A 22,591-nucleotide genomic window follows, 5' to 3' on the forward strand; every position below is an offset into this window, starting at 1 on the left:
ACCTTTGCCTTCCACGTTTTGGGAGGTTGACTTTCTTTGCCTTCCACGTTTGTGGAAGTTGACTTTCTTACCTTCCACATTTACCTAGCTTGTTGTACACCTCTTCCATGTTTACCTAGGTTGATTCGCACTCCTTCCATGTTTATGTAGGTTGATCTGCACCGTTTCCATGTTTATCTAGGTTGATCCACACTTTTCTTCCACACTTTGGAGGGTTAAACCTTTACTTAGGCAATTATCTTCCTTAGAAGGATGTGATGCAACATCCCCGGTTGATGAGCAATCTTGCATCAACCAAAAATATTTGTTTTCAGTTTTGTGTTGCAGCTTCCGTGTTTCTTTCAACATTCTCCGATAGTTGTTCATTTTCCGTTGCGGATCAGATTTTTGGCTTCCAGACTTGTTCTCGTTCCTTGTTCTAGATTTTCAATTCATTTGGATCCTTTTTTGGCAAGTTGTTGCTTCCAGATTGTCTGTTTCTTGGTACTCGGAGTAGTTTGACCTTAATGGCTAGTTGGAGAGTCCTTCTCTTGCGGATCTAATTGACACCGCACACGATGTTCCCAGGCCCTTGGCCGACCTTCCTTTGTGGTTTGCGCTTCATTTTTTTGTCCTTGGCGGAGGAGATCTTCACACTTTGGGTCTGACCTATTTTACACGTTTCATTTTCCTGTCTTGGAGAATGTAATCTTTTGTGGCCGACCCGGATGTGTTCCAGATGCTATATATATTGTTGTATTTGATCCTTTGGGGGATAGGAAAGAGATAGAATGATATCGATTCATGATCTATGATTAGAACACCTCTTGGAGGTCCGGATGGATTGTAATCTGGAATGTATTCTGTAACTAGGTTTGTAAGCCTGCAAGTTTACCCGCATGTTGCCGGCTAGTTTATGATGAATCTATGATATTGGGGATGTCTGATCTTGCATTTCTCTATTTTGTGTTGGTGCTTCTGTTGTGTTACTCTTGCTACATGATCTAGATTGTTCTCCTTGAGGACCCCCCGGACCATGGCCGCATCAGGATGACTTCACTTCCTTGTTTACCTAGCTTAATCCGCACCCCACTTCCATGTTTTAGGAGGTTAAAATCGCACAAGGTAATTTTTTATTTTTTTTCTTCCTCACTAGCTTAAGTTATTGTGCACCCCCTTCCTTGTTTGCTAAGGTTGTCGTGCACCCCTTTCCTTGTTTGCTAAGGTTGTCATGCGCCCCCTTGTTTGCTAAGGTTGTTTTGTACCCCCTTCCACTTTTTTGGATGTTAAGTTTTTGCAAGGCAATTAAAGTTCGTTGTTTTTGGAGGAATTTTTTTTTATCACTCATGTTTGAAAACTTCCTTATTTTTTAGCCTTTATGATTTCCACTTAATTTCCACTTTCTTGATTTTTGAGGAAAATTGATTTGGGCATTTTGAAAGTAACATTTTTTTAAGGAAGACTTCCACATTTTGGAGGGTAGATTTGCACTTCCATGTTTTGGAGGTTGATGTGAACTTAGACTTGAAATCTTCCGTGTTGTAGAGGTAAATTCGCACCCCCTTGTGGTTGATTGACTTCCTGACAACCTTGGCAATTATTTCAACATATTGACATTATTGACAACTTCTTAGAACCTCAAGCGATTTCACAACGTGACCTCAACCTGACATCTCTTACTCAGTAGCAAAGGTTAATGACTAAAGAAACTATTGCCAAGCTAAGCAAACTAAGACACCTAACTAAGGCACCTAATCTAAGAAAAAATTGGGGTCCCCATTTGCAATGGGGTGATGTGTGAAAACATCACAACAGGCAGTACTATAGTGTTGTCGTTTAGGTTTTGGAACCCAGGTAAATGTTGTGAAATTGTTATCATTTTGATGAGGTTGGTTCTTTTGGTGGTTGCTTGAGGCTATGCAAGTGCAGAGTTTTGTCTAGGGTTTCAAATCACACTTTGTCCAATTCTAGGATGGTTATGGATTCCCAGAGCATGTATACATATATAAAAGTGTGTGTGTGTGTGTAGGTATTGTATTGAGATTGTCTCCATCATTGTTTGTATTTCTCTAGGAAGTCTTTTATGGTTGTAAAGGTTTTCCCTTGCCACATTCACTAGTATGATTGTAAATGAAATTGGTGAATGTAATAGATTTCCAAATATTGCAAGCTTTGTAATGGCCTTTTGCATGTTTCAAATGGATGCATGCAGTTCAATGTGGATTACTAAGTATTATCTTTGTGTGATGTTTTCTCTTTGTTGGCATGTATACCTAGATCATTTCTTTTATGCTTCCTCCATGGTTTTCTTTCTTACTATTTGTGACTTTGTAGTCCAATGGATAGGCACCAGTCTCTTTGCCCACTTGGCCAATATCAATCTTTTAAAATAAAAAAACACAAATCAATAGTTAAGGAGTAGGGTAGTTTTGCGTGTTCATAAAGCCTTGTATCACAACTAGGAATCTATTTTCAAAGAATAGTTAATAAATCTTGTTGTGTCCTAAACACACGCCCCATTGCAAATGAGAACCCCCTTTTTTTAAGCTTGTTAGCTTAGTTTGGCTTAGCTTGGCAGCATTTTTTGTCTCCTAGCCTTTGGGAGAAGGTGGCAATGTCTTGTCAATCCGTAGGAAAACACTGATCAATCCATGAAGTGTGAAGTTCGTCCTTGGAAAAGGGGCATGTTCAAGTCAGGAACAGCTAGGCCGAGTCGAGAATTCCAAGTCCAAGATGAGGAATGAATACTCAATCCTTAAGGAAAATTAGGAAAATCCAAGACTTGAACAAGGAATGTGTAATTAATCCAAGTCTAAAATCCATGAATGTGCAACTTGCAAGATGAGAAATAAGGGCAGAATCATGAGGAAACTCACTTGACAAAACATGAAATTTGATGAGGGTGAGGGATGTCAAGGATAGGATGATGAATCCAAAATTGAGTCATGGAAAAATTCCTAAGTTGAAATGTGGAAAGAAGGAAAGTCCAAAGTTGAGACAAGGATTATAGAGGAAAATTCCAAGGTTAGGATGAGGATTATGAAAATTCCAAAATTTGAAGGAGGATTTTATCCTTGGAACGAAAGTGAAATAAGGGTTTTATCCTTGGGAATGAAAATATAATGAGGAAATTATCCAAGGAATGGAGATATTAAAAGGGATTTTTTCCAAAACTCAACAAAAGGAAAGGATTTATTTTCTACATAACCCAGGGACGTGTCCCTGGCCTGAAAACTCCCGTCCCGGTCCCGGGGACGTTTCGGGGATGGCCAGAGGACGTTTCCCCCCATCCCCAAAATGTGGGAATTTGTTGGGGATGTCCTGGAAACAGGAGGACATTTGCCCCAGCCGTGGGGGATGTCCGTACGTCCCGAGGATGGAGGGGGGCGGTTGGGATGTCCCCAATCTGTCCCAAGGACAGCCGGACGTCCCCCACGGCTGGGGCTAGTTAAAAAATTAAGAAAATGTCATATTTTTAATTTTCTTTTCCTAATGTGGGCCCCAAATTTTTTGCCCTAAATCGTTCCATTTATTAAAAATTTAAAAGGCAACGATATTAAATTATTAATATAAGTCTTGACTATGTGATAATTCATAATATCGTTGCCTTGTATTAAAATTTAATATAATTTGAAGATCAAGACTGTGATAAATTATTAAAGACAATGATAAATATTTATGTTTCATATCAGACCATATTTCATGTTTGACTATATGATATATTTAAAACTTTAAAAGGGAATGATATAAATATTTCATATCTTACTATATGATATTCATATATTTAAAAGGGAAGGATATGCCATATGAGAGATAAAAACAATTATTTCCGGCGGTTATTGTTTAAGCAGAGCGATCAGGTTTTCAGCAAATCAAACAAGTGCTGGCATATTGACAATGAATTTTCAATTATGAATGCATATTGAGTATTGATAATGAATTCTGAATTATGAATGCATATTTGAGTATTGACAATTAATTTTGAATACAAATGTGGTATTTTAAGGTTCTATAATGTACACATAGCTTCTTTATCCATGTTTTCATATGAATATAATGTATATATACATGCTTTATCTATTTTTCATATGAAAATTTAAATTTCCCGATATATTGTAAATTTTCCATATATTTTATCTAGCCGTCCCCCCTTTGTCCCCAACATTGGCAAAAAAAATTGTCGTCCTGGAAACCCGTCCCGCTGTCCCCTGTCTTCCCCGTCCCAAAAACTTGGGGTAACATAGTTTATTTTCCATGGAAAAAAGTGGGGAAATCCATGTCCAAGGAGAAGAAATCCACGTCCAAGGAGAAATCCTGCTCAAAAATCCTTGTCCATGCTCAAATCCCGCTTAGAAATCCAAGGAGGAGAATTCTGCCCAGCTATCCTTGCATACCTCAAATTCCCACTAGGAAATGCATGCTTAAGGCTAATCTCCACTGGAAATTCCAGACTTAGGGAAGACATCTGCCCAATAATCCACATGCAAGGCAAAATACTGCTGGAAAATCCACCTCTAAGGCAGAAATTCGCATGGAGTCAATGCATGGGCACTTCAAATTCTTGCCAAGGAAAATGAGCGCTCATCTTAAATTTATAGCCCTTCATGGCAATGTTGAATCAAGGAGGCCGACCTGGATTGAGACACAAAAAGTTCCTTCCAAAAACTCAATTTAAAATGGAAAAAATCAACCTGAGAAGGCGAAAGTTGCAATATGAAAAATGAAATAAAATCCATCTCCTATAGCTGACCCTTACCAAGGAGAAGGGATTACTATATGAGTGCCTATAAAGGTAAGATAAGGGGATTCTTCTCTACAATGCAATTCACATCAAATCAAAACAATTCCCAGCAGAGCAAAGCAAATTGTAGCAGACTTCAATGCAAATCAAAAGTGAAATCAGACCCGAGGAAAACAAATCAGACCTGAAGAAAAGTGAATCAGATCCAAAAGAGGTAAAATTGTGTCAAGGATCGGATCAAAGCAAACAAGAAGCAAATTCACAACAGAGAAGACCAGAAGTGAACCATGGCAGCAGATACGTGTGAATTTGGACAAGGAAAATCAGGATTTCAAGTCAAATAAAAAGAGGGAAGGTTGATGTTTAAAATAGTAAGGAGATTTCTTGAAGGGCATAGAAGTAATTTATGTGCAGATCTGACTGAATTTCCTCACCCAATTTGAGCATTTCCAGTTTGAAACATCATTTCAGAATTTTCCAAATCAAGAATTCCCAGCTTGAAAGTGAATTTCCAGATTGTTGTAAGCAAAACCAGAAGTCATTAAGATTAATTTTCTGGAAATTTTGTGCAAAAAAATGAAAATCAAGGGATTTTGAGGGGTTTGTGAAACATTCCATTGCATTATGGATTGTGAATTCTTGATGACGTTTTGAAAAATCCTAATGATTTTGTTGGTTAGGCTAAGATTTGTTTCACAATTTCACAATTGAAGAATGAGTTGTCATGTTTAAAATTTTAACTGTTTGAAGATGAATTAGGAATGAAAGGTTTTGGATTTTCATTTTCTTATTATAAATTTCTTTCATTTCACTTAAGGAATTCCAAAATCTGGAATTAATAAGAGTAATTTATCCATAACCTTAATCCAAGGATTCTCTCTCTTTTTTCAGGTATTGCAAGGAAGCTAATGATGGAGAAGGATGAAGAAACAAGAATTATGGAAGACAAGATCAACATGTTCAAGAGGAGGATGGCGAAACATGAAGAACATTTCAAGAAGATAACAAAGGACTCAACAACACGAAGGATACAACTACAACAAGATGGCTTTTCAAGGATTGTCATGAAGATGAAGATGGAAATGCAAATGAAAGACCAAGGAAAGCACTTTGAAGTTTTAGAAGAGTTAATCAAAGTTAGAAACTCATGAGGCGAAGATACAAAGACATCTTTATGATAATATAGAATTGGAGTTCAAACAAAGAGCTAGATGAAATGAAAAGAGAAACTTTGCAAGGTGTACAAGCTGAGGTGGCATCTATTCACCTTCACCAATCAAATAATCTGAGGTCAACATGTCCAGATTCATCAAACCTAACTCATCCAAAGAACGAGTTAATGGGCACACAATCATAGAAGACGTGTAATTTTCTTATTTTCTCTTGCTCCTCGCAAATTGTGCCATGGAGGATATCTTATTCTTCATTGGTCAAAAGTTTTAAAAAGATGGATGACATTAAATATTGTATGAGGTGTTAGCTATAACTAATCCCACCTTAGAGTTTCATTGAATTATCTTGGCCATTGATTTAGAATCAATTTGGGCCCTTGCTTTGTAACTTTAAGTCTATAAAAGGCTTGCTTAGTTCATTTGTAAGGGTTAATAGCAAGTTAGAAGTTAATAGCAACAATATTAGGAATAGGAGTAATAGTAGTAGGAGGAGGATATCAGAAATTGTTGCCAAGACTATGTTGAAATCAATACATCATTTTCATTGAAGATATGGTGGATCTTTGTATGAGTTTCAACATTTTGCTTGGTTTCTACTTCTCAAGTTTTAGTTGAAGTTCATTGATTTTAATGGAAGAATGTGAAGATATCTGATGAATTCCTTGGTTCATACCATCTGTAGTTTGTTGATTGCAAATTGTAGTGTATGGTTAGTCTAAACTTATTATGATCTTAGTTTGATTGTGGATGATCATTTGAATTGTGCTAGCATTGGGTATTTGGATGAATGTTTACAATATGAAAATCTTTCACTACCTTTGGAGATCGCATAAGTTTTGTATAGTTGTTTTCATGTCGCAAAGAAAAGCTTGATTTAAGGAGTTTGTCTATCTAAATCACCATCCATTATCATCATTGTTCATAGGTCTTAGATTAGATTCCCTAACCCTAATCCTTTTGTCTTTTGTTTGGTGGAAGTTTGAGTTAGTTTAGGAAGAAAACATCACCTAAATTTCTATATCAGATGTTCAAGTTCTAGCTGCTTTGTAGAAGTGTACAACATAAGTCCCTTTGTGAGAACAAAATATCACATCATTTCATTGAGTCTATCCATTGCAACATCAAGACCTGACTATAGGAACCTTGGGGTAACCTTTTTTGATCATATTGTTTAGCATTTGAGGTTTCCTTGTTCAAGAGAGAATAGAATACTTGGTATTTTATTTTGTGTTGGAGAGTGTCACAAAACACCCATCAACAATGCAAAATCATATCACCTATATAGGGATCATGGATGCTAGTGTTTCTTGGTCCAGTGGTCATCCTTGGGACCAAGACATCAAGTTGGGTTTGGTTGTAATTGGTTATTGATTGTATATTCTATGTGAATTTAATACCTATTAAGGTATACCTCTAGGAACACCCTCTTGATTCTAAGCTAAGCTTGAATCATGGGAGATCTAACCCACTCTTGTAGAGTTAACCATTAACCCTCCACAATTTGTGGATGAGCTGCTTTCACTTGCACAATGACAACCTTGGCCTTGTGAGTGAGATTTGTTTCTAGGAAGTGGAGCAGCGTTTTGAGCACCAACACATTTCACATGTCTAAGTTGACAATAATTATACAATCTAACTAGCATCCATCTATACTTGTTTATTTTCCCAAGCCAACAAAGTTCTAATTGATACACAACTACAATGTGTTGCAATTCACACCATTTGTTTAGCCCATTTGATCACATCATATTTCTCACTGTGACATAAGGTTGTATTCTCCTTAACATTCTCCTAGATTAAAGTGTTGTTTTGTCTTGAGACAACATCTACCAATAACATTATTCCACAAAAATGAGTAATTTTCGTCAAACGTCAATGCAAAATACATATAAGCAACATTGGTAGTTGATGATTTGGTCATGGGACCCTTGTAGGTTATCACTATTTCTACTCCACCTAGAGCACTGTACTTGTTTTCACTATAGTAAGACTTAGATGACCATCCTTGCTTATTTTCAACCATCTAGGAAGAGTCATCCAACCACCTTTTTTAGTTTTGAGTTGGATTCTTTAAGATATCCTACAATGTGTGTGAATTTCACAAAATTGGGCTTCTATAATTACTCGCCCAACTTAATAAAATTGGCATAAACATTTTTCACTTTGCTCATAGGTGTAGATGGTATGATTTTAAATAGTGTTTGTAGTTGGCGAGCAATTGTTAAGACATCATCTTGGATGATGGTCCAATTTGCAATGGCCTCTTCTAAGTCGATCTTCTACATCTACAAATTGGTCAACAAAGTGGTCACTATTTCTAGATTGTTCGAGGCTATCTTAAAAATGTTTATTACAATTTTCTATTGACATCTCTACAAGGTAAAGAAGATTTTTCATCCAATCCCATTGCCTCTTCACTTGAATGCCTAACAACTTCTTAGTACTTGCCTTTGCCTCGTGTTGTCTCTTTTCAAACTTTGAATCTCTTCAGCAAGAACTTGAGTAGAATCTTCCTAGACTCGATTATGAAGTGTGCTTAATGTAACAACCTGAGCATCATATTGCTCATATATTTCGATGAAATTGAATAAGGGCTATCGCATCTGTGTAGCAATTTTCTTTGAGTCTCATAGTTTGCTTTGCATCTAGGGCACTTCTTCCACTACATCTTCTAGCTGATTTCCCTTTTGTCTTGATTGATTAGGCTTTTGCACCTTCTAATGTTCTTCAATGATCTTATTCACCAAAATTGTTACCTTATCTATTGCAGCCATGGTCAAAAGATCCCCAGTTTGTGTCAAAAGACGGGCATTTAGTAGTTACTTTCGGTTCAACTTGCTTCAATTTGGCACTGGTCTTTTGTGTTTATTGTGTAATGCTGGGAAAGCCATCAAACACATGGTAAATTATATTCAACTCATATTCAACTCCTAAAGATTGCCCTTTTATAAGTAAGTTTTTCATGACGTGCTCGATGAATTCAGATAATACTATAGATTACTGATTAGTAGGTTGAATTTGCAATCCCATAGCTCCAACCAAGGGATGCCTGTTGGAATCAAGGAACACTGAGAGGGGGGGTGAATCAATGTTCTGCAATTTTTGATCTTCTTTAACTGTTCCTTAATCCACTTAATGCAAATGAACAAGAAAGATAAGCATAAGTAAAACACACATAAAACTGCCATCATAACATAAGGATTTTGTACGTGGAAAACCCGGTCAAGGGAAAAACCATAGTGGGAATCTTACCTACAGTAAGATGATACTCCGTTAAAAGTATGTGAAAAGTTTAAATAGGAACGCACATGCATTCAAGCTCACTGCTCAAATACAATAAGGGCTACAACCCTGGAAGGCTCAGTGCCTTACAAAAGAGCTACAAGAGTAACATACATGAAAATGAACTTTGAAATAGCATTTGCAAATGCTTGGGATAGTTCCTGTTTAAGCACAAAGTACAACTGTCTCTTTGCTCTAAGACTCACTGCTCTGTTCTGCTGATTTGCTTTAATCCGGAGCAAAAATCCTTTAATGGCGCACATGAAACTATGCACAATCACACATACACACAACTCGCATACTTCCTGATATCTAAAATGAACTTCTCGATCTCTAATTTGTATCCGCAACATGAATTTCTCTCACCAACAAGTTGGCTTCAAAACACTTGCAAAATATGAGACGTGTAAGATGCGTCAGCTAAATCCGTTCCCCAATGCATATGCGGACCAAAAAAAATTGACTACACGCTACCCACATGCTGGCCAAACAACCTCGAACATAGAAGCAGTCGTCAAAATCATCCCAATTATTCCGCATAACACGATACTTCACTAGACGGCCAAATAGCACTGTTCTTCCTTAAATGTCAAATACTAGATCTTCAATCTTGCACGATGATCAACACCGGAGGCTAAGATTTTGGAATAAGCTACTCCAGGCATCCAACCAACTAGCTGAATCACCGCAAATCAAAATATGCAACCAAAGCGAAGTTCTACACAAAATACTCTCAACTGTCAAATATTGTGTTCCACCTTCTAGACTTGAGCAAAAAGGATTTCTTACTTCTGGTAGGATGAATTTGTGCAAACTGGATGAAATCTCTGAGCTGGGTTGCCATCAATGACAACTCCCATACACTTATCTACATCGGAATGGTGTCTCTTGCCAACAATTTCCCCCTTTGGCATTGATGGCATCATAGTGAAAAATAAATAAGTGTCGGATCAAAACCAAAGTACTGTACACTCTGCAACCAAAAATTTTGAGACAAGACTCCCCCAAAGATTATACACCATTTTTCACTTCCCTATCTCCCCCTTTGACATCAATGACAAAGTCAAAATACCGAAGATCAAAATTTACACAAAATTGAAAATATCTGCAAAAATGTTCTTCAATGATTGCAAATGGTTATCCCATCCCTTCTTCGGATTCTCCAGAATAGATATGAGAGCACTGAATAGATAAGCATGCATTTCTGCTTCCCGGAGGTCTTTAGGAGCACTTTTATTCAATGCATTCTAGGCATCCTGCAGGCTGCTAAGAAGACTGTCTAATCGGGGAGTGATTAGATTCTTTAGCTCTCCCACTCTACCTACAATTTCTTCTTTCTCTTGATTTTATCAAGCAGAAATATTACTTGATTTTCTTTACCGCTCGCAAAAACAGACTGAGGATCATAAGATTGAGATAGACTGGCCAACCGCCCTTCACACTCTTTTATCTTCTTATCAATCTCAGTAGAGAACTTAGGTAATACTAGGCATGACTTGTTGATTTTTCCTCCTTGAGCCATTGCATCTTGAATGCTTTCAACATAGGTGACCAAACTTTTCTTATCTCCTTCAATCATTCTCAGAACTGTCTTCATCCTCATAGCATTGATTTCTTAAAATCTTTGCCTCAATAGCTTTCTTCAATGATTCAAAATGAAAATCAACTGATTCAGGCAAACTCTTTAGCTTACCGGAGGGTGAGATGGATGAGTCCTGCTGGAAAGATGGCAAAATCTTCTCAAGAACACTCGTTACCAAGGATATCACCTCACTATCCTCTGTGTGGGATTTCAGTAAGTCTTCACTAGCTTTGGCTTGAGCGAGTGCAGCCAATCTGAGTGCTTGAACATGGGATAGAGAATCAAGATTGATGGGGCCTTGGGCGAAATCTCTATCGCTCATGATCTGCTTCCCCTTCATTGATTTCTTAGTGTCTCTTGTCACCTGAATCTGGTCAACCTTGCTTTGCATTTCTCTACTTCTCCAATTCAACAATCACCACCGGAGGGTTCTGAGTTCCCTCATCTACATTAGCTTCCTGAACTGAAGGGTTGTCACTCATGTCCTTACCCTCATCATTCTACCTGCATTGTCTCCACCTTTGTCAGCTGGTTCTTCAGTTCCAACACCTTCGTGCGCAACAGTCTAAACATTCGGAACAGAAGGGTCATCCCCTTTTTGCTCAGCTTCTGGATTAGGGTCACTTGGATGATTGACTTCATTGATTATCTAACAAAATTTTTGCCAAAATCTTTTATGTTTCCTTTGCAACTTCATTGATTTTCCCTAACATGACTTTGTTAACCCTATGTTTACTTCTGAATTCACTCTTTGTTGACTATAGTAATCTGTCTATCTCCTCTTTAGAGATATCTGAACATAAGTTGACCAATACATACTCTTTTAGTTTCTCATCTTCCTTACTTGTTGTTAGCCTTCTAGCATCCAAAATTTCATACAGACTCTTTGGAATTACAGATGATAACTCTATCAAGGTTTTACTATATACATTCATATATTTTACTACAGCTTCTTCCAATGACCTCTTCCCATTTTCATCAAAATTTTATACCACTCGGATAGTGGTTTCAAATTACCATCTTTGACAACCGAATTAACAATTTGTTCTAATGTAACAGTAGACACAATAGTGTAATTACCTTGTAGTTTTCTAGACTTCAATGCCTCATCAAGCTCAGATTTAGACTTCTTACCGGGCGGATGGTTTCTCCCTTGAGATCATAGTGACCTTAGCAGCTTGGGCTTTGACCACCTTGACTTGTTCATCTGACTCTGTTTCCTCTTCATCTACAAGAGTGAATGTTCTAGCTTGTTCTCTCTTCCTTTTTCCCTCATCAGATGGTTTGGCCCAGTGATGAAAAAATCGTTAAAAAATTGCCTAAATTGCGATTTATCGCGAGTCAATAATGCAGACAATTTAATTGTTGTTTAAATTGCGAATGATTTTTTTTTTAAATCGCAACTATCAGACACTAAAAAACGCGATAAAATCGCGACTAAAATGTAAAAAATCACAATAACGGTGAAGAGGGTTGGTGAAAAACGTGCGGTGAAACGATTGCGACGAGGGAAACAGTCGACCATTGCCCGTCATTTTTCCGTTCTTAAATAGAAGTTTCTGTGATTTATTGACTTTCTCCATCCAACAATGAACAAAAAATTCGGCAAGGTCTTTACACTTCTTCAAGCGACTCAAGGTTATTTTATTTTAAAAAACTTAAAGTTCCCCAAGTTGCGTGTATATTCATTTAAAAAATCTTTGAAAGATTCTCCCCTTATTTATATAAAGGTATCAATTTAATTTTATTTTTTTTATATCTTATCATGTAATATTTATTTATATTTTTTAAATGATATTTTGTTTTATTAAATTTTTATTTTTATTTTTTTTCTAAATTATAACTGAAGTTAATTTACTTTTTAAAATTAATGTAATCCATTTTTTTTTTTACATTTTAAGTTGATTTATATATGATGGAAATCAGTAATATGTTATTATGTTCTATAAATTTAGTGTATGTGTGTTTTTTAAGAATATTTCAAGAAATTATATATTTTCAAATGTTCGATAATTTTTCTGATTTATTGCCGATTTTTTCCCCATTTTTTACCGAGTCCGATTTTTTAAAATTTTTGGGCCAAAAGATTTATTGCTGATTAAGAGTTTTTCATCTTTGGTTTGGCCTAAGGCTTAGGTGAGCTTGTAGGTTTCTGAGCACTGGAGGAGGGTGCAGAGCTCTTAGGCTGCTTCGGCTTGGAGACAGGAGCTTCCGGTTTGGCCTTCTATGATTTGACCATATCTTCTTCCTTCAGATGTTCTTTTCTCGGGCTCTTCGGACCGCTTCCTTGGATATCCCCATATTCTTTGCCAGCTGCTCCATCTCCTTCCATACTTTCTTCTGAATCTCAAGTTTCTTGAACTAACTATGCAAACTCAAGCTCTTCTCCTTGTATGTCCCAAACCTCTCCTCAGATTTGTCCACCGGTTTGCTCAATAAGTGTTGAGCATACATGTCAAGAACATGTCCCTCGACCTCATACCCCATGGGCATGATCCATGAAGTCCTCGACTCAACGGCTTCCATAAGACATTGGTCGGTTTCAACCATGAAACAGATAGAGTCTTCATATTTTTCCACAATCTCATTAGGAACCATTTCTTTGCTCTTCATTATACTTTGGAAAGTCTTAAAGTATCCCCAAAGAATGGCTTTCTGTGTTTGTGCATCTCCTAGACTCTTAAGTGTTTCCTTTATTTGTAAAAGCACCGACCTGTCATAGGCCCACTGAACTTTGCCTACTCCCAAAATCTCATTCATGAAAAAGAAGTAGAGACAAATAATCAAGGTGCCAAATTTGAATACATGCTTTTTGTCTTGCTTGATTTTCTTCAGGTTGCTCATAAGCTCACTCCGAAGCACCTCACATAGATCATACAACTTATCTTCTTTCAGAATATGATAAGTAGCATAGATAGTCGTACCGGATACTGAATTGTCCCTGCTAGACTGATAGACCTGGTATCCTGTCACCATCGATACAAATTTGACATCATATTCAATTATATCACTGATTGTCATTGATCTCCTATCAAATTGCAAACCGGTTGCTTCTATCACTGTTTGGTTCTTCACATTTCTTAGGCTAGGCACTTTGCCGGTTGCATTTAAATAGGTTACGGCCTTGATTGCTGCCTTGGTAATGAATTCATCATGTACTCTGCTCAAGACATATCTAACCCATTCGGGTTCGTCAAAATTGGGAAAATTGACAAACTGTAAGAAACCCTTCTCCTCAAGAGGTTTGAATTCTGATTTCAAGATTCCCATGTTATCAATTATGTGCTCTGAGTAAAGTTTAAACATTTGTGTCCTCCCGAGTTCCTCAATACTGCAATGCACATAAGCCCTAATATCTTCCACATGCAAAACTCCATAAGGGACTGATGAAAATCACTGTTCGGATCGTCTTCCATCTACTTGAAAGGATGTTTCTTGAATTTAGGCCTTGCCCTCTCAATTACATCTACAACTAGTGGAGTTGCAACACCAGGTCATGCCATATCGAAAAATTTAGGTTCAAACTAAAAATGGTTCTAACTCAAGAAATACCTCTTAGTCTTGAATCGGATGCAAGATCTCTTCACCAAATCTCTAATCCGTTCTAAAATATTTTGAAAATCTTTTTCACCATGCTCTTCAACTCTCTCGTTTCGAATGCAAAGTGATAAATGAAAGTTTAAGTTGCCTTTTATCCACCGCATTCCTAACCTTTAGGTATAATAAATGCTCTTAACCCTAACTCTTCTGGATATTCTGCATTCACAGAGTTCCCTTCTGTGGACCTTTAGATCGGCTCAAATCTTTTGGAAATGCATTAGTGACCATCACACACATCTCTGCAACCTACCGGAAACAAGTACAGATCCTCAGCAGGGGGTTTGTAAGAAATTTCATGAAAGACTCCCCCTAAGGCCGGATGCCTTAGCTTAGTAACCGGATGAGATTCCATCAACGGAATTAGGAGCGAACCCACTTCTTGCCTCATTATCGCTCTTTTTCACCCAATTCTTCTTCATCTACTCTCTAATCTCTTCAATTTTTGCTTTTCCCTACTCATCTGGTTTCACATTCTTGTTTTTGTCTTCCGGACCTCTCTTATTAACATTTATGCTTCTGCAATACTTAGCAATGTGACCGGATTTGTTGCAAGCATAGCAAACAACATTGTTCCTCTGATTAGGTCTAAAATTTCCTTGATTTGTCCTTGATCTGCATTGATTAGCAGTATGTCCAAACATACCACATGCATAACATCTGACATTTCTTCTATTCTGAAAGTTGTTTATCATACTTCTACATACATTTGCCTTATGACCATACTTATTGCATTTGAAACATTGACCAGTAAAAGATGGACCAATGTTGTTCATCCTATTTCAACATCTCATCAATCTTGGTTGAGCTGACTCGAAACTTCTCTTTGTAATTATTTTTAGCTTCAAGATCAACCTTAAGAACTAGGATTTGCTTTTCAAGATCTTCTTCATGATCTCTAGCATCTTATAAATCGCTTATCAACTGTCCATTCTCATTCTCAAGTCTGCAACATTCATCAGATTTGTCTTTCAGTAACTGAGCAAGTTTTTCCTCATTCTTCTTCCTTTCTTCAATTTCCTTTGTCTATCTCATCACAATGGTTTCCATCTTATTCTTTTGGACTATATTAGCTCTAGCTAGTTTCTCACATTCCTTTGTCTTCTGTTTTAGGGCTTCTTCATCATTTCTTTGATTTTCTTTTTCCTTCAGCTTGTCAACAAGTTCCTTTCTCTTATCCCTTAATTTGTTCAACTGATCTTTCAATGTTTCAATGTATTCCTCAGCATCCTTGAGATTTGCTTTTACTTGCTGGATCTCAGCTTGTGCATGATCAAGATCCTCAAGAGCAACAACCAGCTGCTTTCTAAGACTACTGGAATCCATGGATTTGCTTTCCCGAATCTTCCTCAAGTTGTTAGGCTTCCTCCGAGGAACTAGGCTCTGATACCAATTGTTGGAATCAAGGAACACTAAGGGGGGGAGTGAATCAGTGTTCTGCAATTTTTTGTCTTCTCTAACCGTTCCTTAATCCACTTAATGCAAATGAACAAGAAAGATAAGCATAAGCAAAACGCACACAAAACTGCCACCATAACACAAGGATTGTGTACATGGAAAACCCGATCAAGGGAAAAACCACAGTGGGAAACCTACCTACAGTAAGATGATACTCGATTAAAAGTATGTGAAAAGTTAACATAGGAATGCACATGCATTCAGGCTCACTACCTAGAGTTTACTGCTCAAATACAATAAGGGCTACAACCCTGGAAGGCTCACTGTCTTACAAAAGAGTTACAAGAGTAACATACATGAAAATGAACTATGAAATAGCATATGCAAATGCTTGGGATAGTTCCAATTTAAGCACAAAGTACAACTGTCTCTTTTCTCTAAGATCCACTGCTTTGTTCTGCTAATCTGCTTTAATCCGGAGCAAAAATCCTTCAATGATGCATGTGAAACTGCACACAATCGCACATACACACAACTCACATACTTCCTGATATCTAAAATGAACTTCTCGATTACTAATTTGTATCTGCAACATGAATTTTTCTCACCAACAAGTTAGCTTCAAAACACTTGCAAAATATGAGACATGTAAGATGCGTCGACTAAATCCATTCCCCGATGCATGTGGACCAAAACAAATTGACTACATGCCACCCACATACTGGCCAAACAACCTCAAACATAGAAACAATCACCAAAATCATCCCAATAATTCCGCATAACACAATACTTCACTGATGGCCAAATAGCATTGTTCTTCCTAAAATGTCAAATACCGGATCTTCAATCTTGCACGATGATCAACACCAGAGGCTAAGATTTTGAAATAAGCTACTCCAGACATCCAACCAACTACCTGAATCACCGCAAATCAATATATGCAACCAAAGTGAAGTTCTACACAAAATACTCCCAATTGTCAAATATTGTGTTCCACCTTCCAGACTTAAGCAAAAAGGATTTCATACTTCCGGTAGGATGAATTTGTGCAAACCGGATGAAATCTCTGAGCTGGGTTGCCATCAATGACAACTCCCATACACTTATCTACACCGGAATGGTGTCTCTTGCTAACAATGCCTTCTTTGCTTCTACTCACAGATTACCGAAGGCATCAAATTGGTGAGTTGTCCAAGCACCATTTTCATGATCTTTGTGTTGTGTTGCTCCTCTTGTTTTGCATCTTCTTCCTTCATTTTTTTTTTCTTGATTTCCTTTTTGTTTCATGTAAGGGGATTTTGAAGGTTGCTTTGGAGTGCCTTTTCTTGCCATATTGCTGATATTGGTATCTTGTAGTTATAGACATGGATTTTTCTCCTTTTTGTTACAGTTTTATTGAACCCTTCTACCAAAGTTTGTAGCATCTCCTTTTCAACTTTTGCTTCACCCATCTTTTCATCATTCTTATCCAATGGTGGAGGTACCTCTTTTGGTTGGTTTTCCAATAGCAAGGCTTTATTAATTCTTAACTCAAGTAGCCATCCCATTAAAGTGCATACCATGGATGAAACTAAGGACCCAATTCCTTGAACAATTTATCCGTGAGTGCTCTTTACTCCTGATCCTTCTTGTAGTAGGGGATAAATCGTTTGGGATAGGAGATGGAGGGGATTGGCTGCTGAAATAATTAGGGGACACGGGGTTGCTATTATGATATTGTTTCTTCTTTTAACACATCCAAAGATTGTTGTGTCTCTAATCGGGATATGGTGGATTGTGCTACAAGAGCCTCCCTTGACCAACCTTCATTATTTTCCCCTAGAATTGAAATAGACTTTACAATTCCATCACCTTTGTAAAAGATTTTATTTATTTATAGTTTAATAATCTATGTTTTTTTATTCCTTTCTTACCTGGACTAGGATTCTTTTCTCATCATGTTTTTTGTATGATAGTTGTGTAACTAGGATGATTAAAGAAATGAAGACATACATTGTCTAGTACAAGTAGTAAAACTATTATATTACTGGTACATAGGCCTCTAGGGCAATACCAGTAACATAGTTATTTGTTATTCTGTTTTATTACTTGAGACTTATTGTTGGATTATTGTCAATGATGTCAAAGGGCAAATTTGTGGCATAATGATTGGAGAAGTTGTGCAATTTTATGGCACTGATCGTTTTGTCTTCAAACAAGGAGTTGGTAAATTGTTGAGTTCAAAGTTGCAAAATATCTATTTATTGTTGTGGCTGACTTCCCTTTTGGGCCAACCCATTTGTGTAAACAAAAATGCATTTAATATTGTGCTTATGAGGGACATACTTCTAATGATTGCCCGACGAAAATGGGGAAAACAATTCTTATCTTATGTCTGTTCTTCAGTACTTTATCATATGTGGTCAATTATCTTACTAACTCAAGCAATAGTATCTTGTCGGTGGGATATCTCGATAGCATGTAAGACGGACAAGGGCATCCTTGAATCCTTATATAAGTGAACTCGGGAAATTGGATATACCAAGCATCAAATTTCTTTATCAACTCTTTTGTTTGTGGGGATAACCTTTGATGTATGTCGCCTTGCAATGTTCTTGTCAAGTGCATGGTGAAAGCATCATTCACCCTTTTATAGTGCGCTTTGCCGGGGTAATGTATCTTTGTATATGATTTGCACACTTGCATCTCTCCAGCTCCTGTTCTGACTGGACCTCTATACATTAATTCAGCGTACTCATGAGCTCTGGCAAGTGAATATATGAGATAGGAACTTATGTAGAATGTCTTAGTGCACTGGAGTCTCTTCAGTTGTATATCAATTTTGTTTCTTATGATTCTCACCTAGTTGATCTTTTCTTTTCCATTTGATATTGTCTCCATGAAGAACATCCAATTCTCAAACCAATATGCTTGAGGACTGCCTATAACTCGGTTAAGTAGAGTGATCAAATCACCAAACTCTTCCTTGAAATCAATTTTGTGTAGTCACCTGGGAACCTTTGATAAGTTGGGTCTAGTCTTCAATACCCAATACTTGTTGATTATGCCCAGTAATCTGTTGGGATCATCCTCATAGACTGCTTGCACTCCTCCTTTTCTCTTGTAGATCATGCCACTGGGTTCGGGTATTTGGAAAGATTCACTAATAGTTGTCTCAAATAGGTAAGCAAGTGTTCTACCATTAGTTGCCACCACCTTTCTATTGCTGGCATCATAATGTTTGGCGCATTCTACTATCAATTCATTGCATTGGATGGCTGGAAGGAAACCTATCGCCTTCACTATCCCACTCTTGATAATCTTCTATGAGAATCCAGATGGCTTGCTTGTGTATAGGGGACCTTGAAACTTCATGTCAAATTGTCCGAGATTTGTTTCTCCTACGTTGCTCAAGAATGAGGCGACCTTGGTTTTGCGCATCACTCCTCTTGAATCCTCCTTGATGAGGGTTTGCCTAGAGACTACTCCTGCCTTTGGGGTCGCCATGCTCTACCTAAAAGAGGCATCTAAAGGTGGTGATATGATTTCAATGCTAATAATATCTAAAATGCATTAGGTTAGTAATTTGTTCTAAAAAAACATATAAGGTCGTTGAAATTTTGGTGAATTACTAAAACCCTAGGCGTAGGTAAAATAGCAAACATGAATCTATACCAGCGTAAAAGTTAGGGTCTGATCTGATTTTACTGAAAATGATCAAACAAACTTACTTCAGACTTGAAAATCAATCCTAAAAAGACTGGTAACTTCAAATTGATTGCTTATTTGGCAAAATTGCCCCTTATATCAAGGCGCTCTTGCTCAAATGCTGATGTAGAATCGTCAATCTCCCTATTGAATTTGCTGATTGCAATAATGAATTCGCTGATCTTTTATGGTGACTTGCTGGGCTGCTATGAGGTTCACTGATTTTGGATGGAATTCACCTTGCTTTTATGGAGCTCGCTGCTGGTTATGACAAATTTGCTATCCCTTGAATCCCTTCGCCTCTATTTGATCAAAATTGTTGTCACTTGATGAAGGAATATCGTCTAGCTTGGGTAAGATTGCTGCTTATGAAGCAAAGAATCGTGGATTGATCAAATGAAATGATCAATCCAGCCTTTATAGAGATGAAAGGGTGTGTCTATTGGTTGTACTAGCCCGACTTGTTGCTACAATTAAATGTTTTGCAAGCACGTTTCCCCAGACAAGGCTGACTTGCTTTTCTTTCAAATTTAAATAAAAACGTCTATCTCTTGGGCGGGCCTTTGCCTTAGGCATAAGCGCTTCAAATGTCATCTTTATCGCCAAATTAAGCAAAATTGAAAAAGTTCGGACTTTTAGTAGGGCATTGACTAAGCTGGAAGAAAGTTCCAACTTTAGAGGGATCATCAACTGTCATGCCAAGGCAGATTGGACTTTTGATAGGTCATTGACTAGGCTCAAGAAAAGTTTGGACTTTTGGTACCCCATGGACTGGAAAAGTTTGGACTTCCAGGGGGCACTAAGGTGCAAACTTGTTGAACTTCCTTGATCTTCATTTCACACTCAAATGCCTTGGGTTGATCTTCTTTCATCGTCCTCTTGATCATCAACTTCGTCATCTTCTTACATCTCCCAACAGGAGATTTCACAGGGCACTGGCTGAGCTCCAAGTGAGGTTGTGGTTTAGACAAGGCACTGACTGTGCTCAAAGATAGCTACCTTCACTTGCTCAATTGCCTCTATTTCATCAAACATCAAACATTAACCTCTTAACATGTTCATCTTACCTAGCAAAAACATTTTCACCTTAAATCAAACCCTGGAGGGGTCACTGACTAAGCAAGGGAGAGATCAGGTTTTGGAGGGGTCACTGACTGGAAAAGTTTGGACTTTTGAGGGGTCACTGACTGTCAACTGAGAAAGTTCGGACTTTCTGGGGGTCACTAACTGAGAGTTAAGGCCAGGTGGTGGATTTGGGGGGTCAATGACTGTGACTTGACTTAGCCAAATTTTGAGCGAAAATCACTGACCTTGCCAACTCAAAGGGTCCTTAGTCGTTGTTTGAAGCCTTCTTCACAGTCTAAGTCTCCATACTGCATCAATGATTTGGATCTCATAGTAATCCCTATGCTTGATTCTAATGTTTTCATCTCAGGTGATGATGATCAAATGCAATGGTCATCATATGTCACTCATATCTAAGGTGTTGAGGAACAAATCCACTCAACATCATTTCATCTAATAAAGGATCGGACTGCCTAACCTAACTAAAGCAAAAGAGGGGGTCCCCATTTGTGATGGGGCGATGTGTGAAATGGTCACAACACTACTCTTTATGGTTTTCTCTCGAAAGGATTTCCATGTAAAATCTTGTGTCTTTTATTTGTGTGGATGCTTTCAATGATTTCTCATATTATAAACTTATTGAGAGCTGAGGCTCTTGAGAAAGGAAGAAACAAGGAGAAAATTCCCATGCCTTGCTTCTCCATCCATTCAATTTACAATGACATAAGTAATCAGGTCAACATCAGATTGGCGAAGTTCCATTGGATTACTATAAATCCTAGTTTTTCAGCTGGAAGGGTGCAACTATGCTTCATATTAGGAAGGGCCACAAGAATATGTTCAGAATGTTTCTCCGAGTTTCTGGGTTGGGGATGTTGGGACAGAGTGTTCCTAGGGCATCAATTTTTTTCCTGGATTTCAGGGATAGCTAATGAAATGATATTTAAAAATTAATATTTTAAATTAAAAACCAAAATAGTTCAAATTAAATGAAAAGAAGTGATCCAATAATCCATTTGATAATCTTAATGATGTAAATAAGACTCTTAAATTTTATTTATATTAATAAAAGTCGCAAAGTAAAAAAGGAGCTGAGAATCACAAGTACATGTAGCAAATATCAAAATGGGAAATGCCAAAAGAAGATATGCACTTTTAGACTCGTTTTGGTAATGGGCTGAGGCCCTGAGATGTAGGAAGGATGTTGGGGACAGCAGGCCACCCCAAAGAATAGCTTAAAAAGGGGATGTCTGCCAAATTGGAGGAGTGTCCCATATTTTGGGATGGGAATGGGGACATGGACAGGGACAGGGATGTTTTGCAAAATGTTCACAAATAGGGGGTTTCATCTTATTAGCCTTGTAACATATCAATAAGGTACACTTGTTTAAACATAGATCTCCAAACTACGCAAGAAATCTAGCAGTTTGTGAACTTTCAGTATGTTGAGAAACATGCTTAAATTCACAGTATTTTCAAGAAATACCTCTTATAACAGGTTGGGAAGGACTTTCCACATGACTTAGAATGGCCCTTTAAGCAGATCAATAACTCCACGCCAGCAGTCAGAGGTCTGAATCAATATATCCCAAGGATGAATGAAGATAGAAATAGTGAAATGTAGTAGAACTTTGAAGATATAAAATAAGAAGCTTGACATTATCTTTTGTGAGAAACAATAAATAACCAAGACTTAGTTCTTTGGAAAAGTAAACGACGGGGCACTTATCCCACAAAATTGTGATGAACATATTTCACTTTATTTAGGAATTTTATAAAATGCCTTGTAGTAGTACTTGGAATTCAAGTAAACTAGCGAGGTAAGGCTAACGACAAAGATAGAATCAGGTTAGTATCTGCACTTTTTGTAAATTATCAAATATCTAGATGACAACTAAATTGAAATAATGAAGGGCATCTGTAACTGTAATCTTTGACTTGCCTATTAGATTAAAAAACATCACAATTTACATTAAGTTTAGCTAGCTCAATAAGGTGAAAGCTCAATCGTGGCATCAATGTGGAAGAGCATAAACAAGTGTAAATATCACTGATGCAGGATCTGACCAGGTTTACATTCAGTAGTTT

The 22,591-nt window shown here is 37.4% G+C and overlaps 1 protein-coding gene across 2 annotated transcripts in view; it reads left to right on the forward strand.

Moving 5' to 3' along the window:
- Nucleotides 1-22,591, forward strand: part of LOC131063761 (uncharacterized) — a 131,044-nt gene that overhangs the window by 107,170 nt on the left and 1,283 nt on the right. The window contains exon 5 of one of the 2 annotated variants that reach the window (XM_057997672.2): nt 5,612-6,396. The exons of the other annotated variant lie outside the window; for it this stretch is intronic. Within the exon in view, the coding sequence (XP_057853655.2) occupies nt 5,612-5,629 (18 nt within the window). The 3' untranslated portion in view covers nt 5,630-6,396. Of the gene's footprint in view, nt 1-5,611; nt 6,397-22,591 lie in introns of those variants that run through there. 2 annotated transcript variants of the gene reach the window in all.

The sequence above is a fragment of the Cryptomeria japonica genome, chromosome 5 (assembly GCF_030272615.1).
Source record: "Cryptomeria japonica chromosome 5, Sugi_1.0, whole genome shotgun sequence".
Taxonomy (NCBI): domain Eukaryota; kingdom Viridiplantae; phylum Streptophyta; class Pinopsida; order Cupressales; family Cupressaceae; genus Cryptomeria; species Cryptomeria japonica.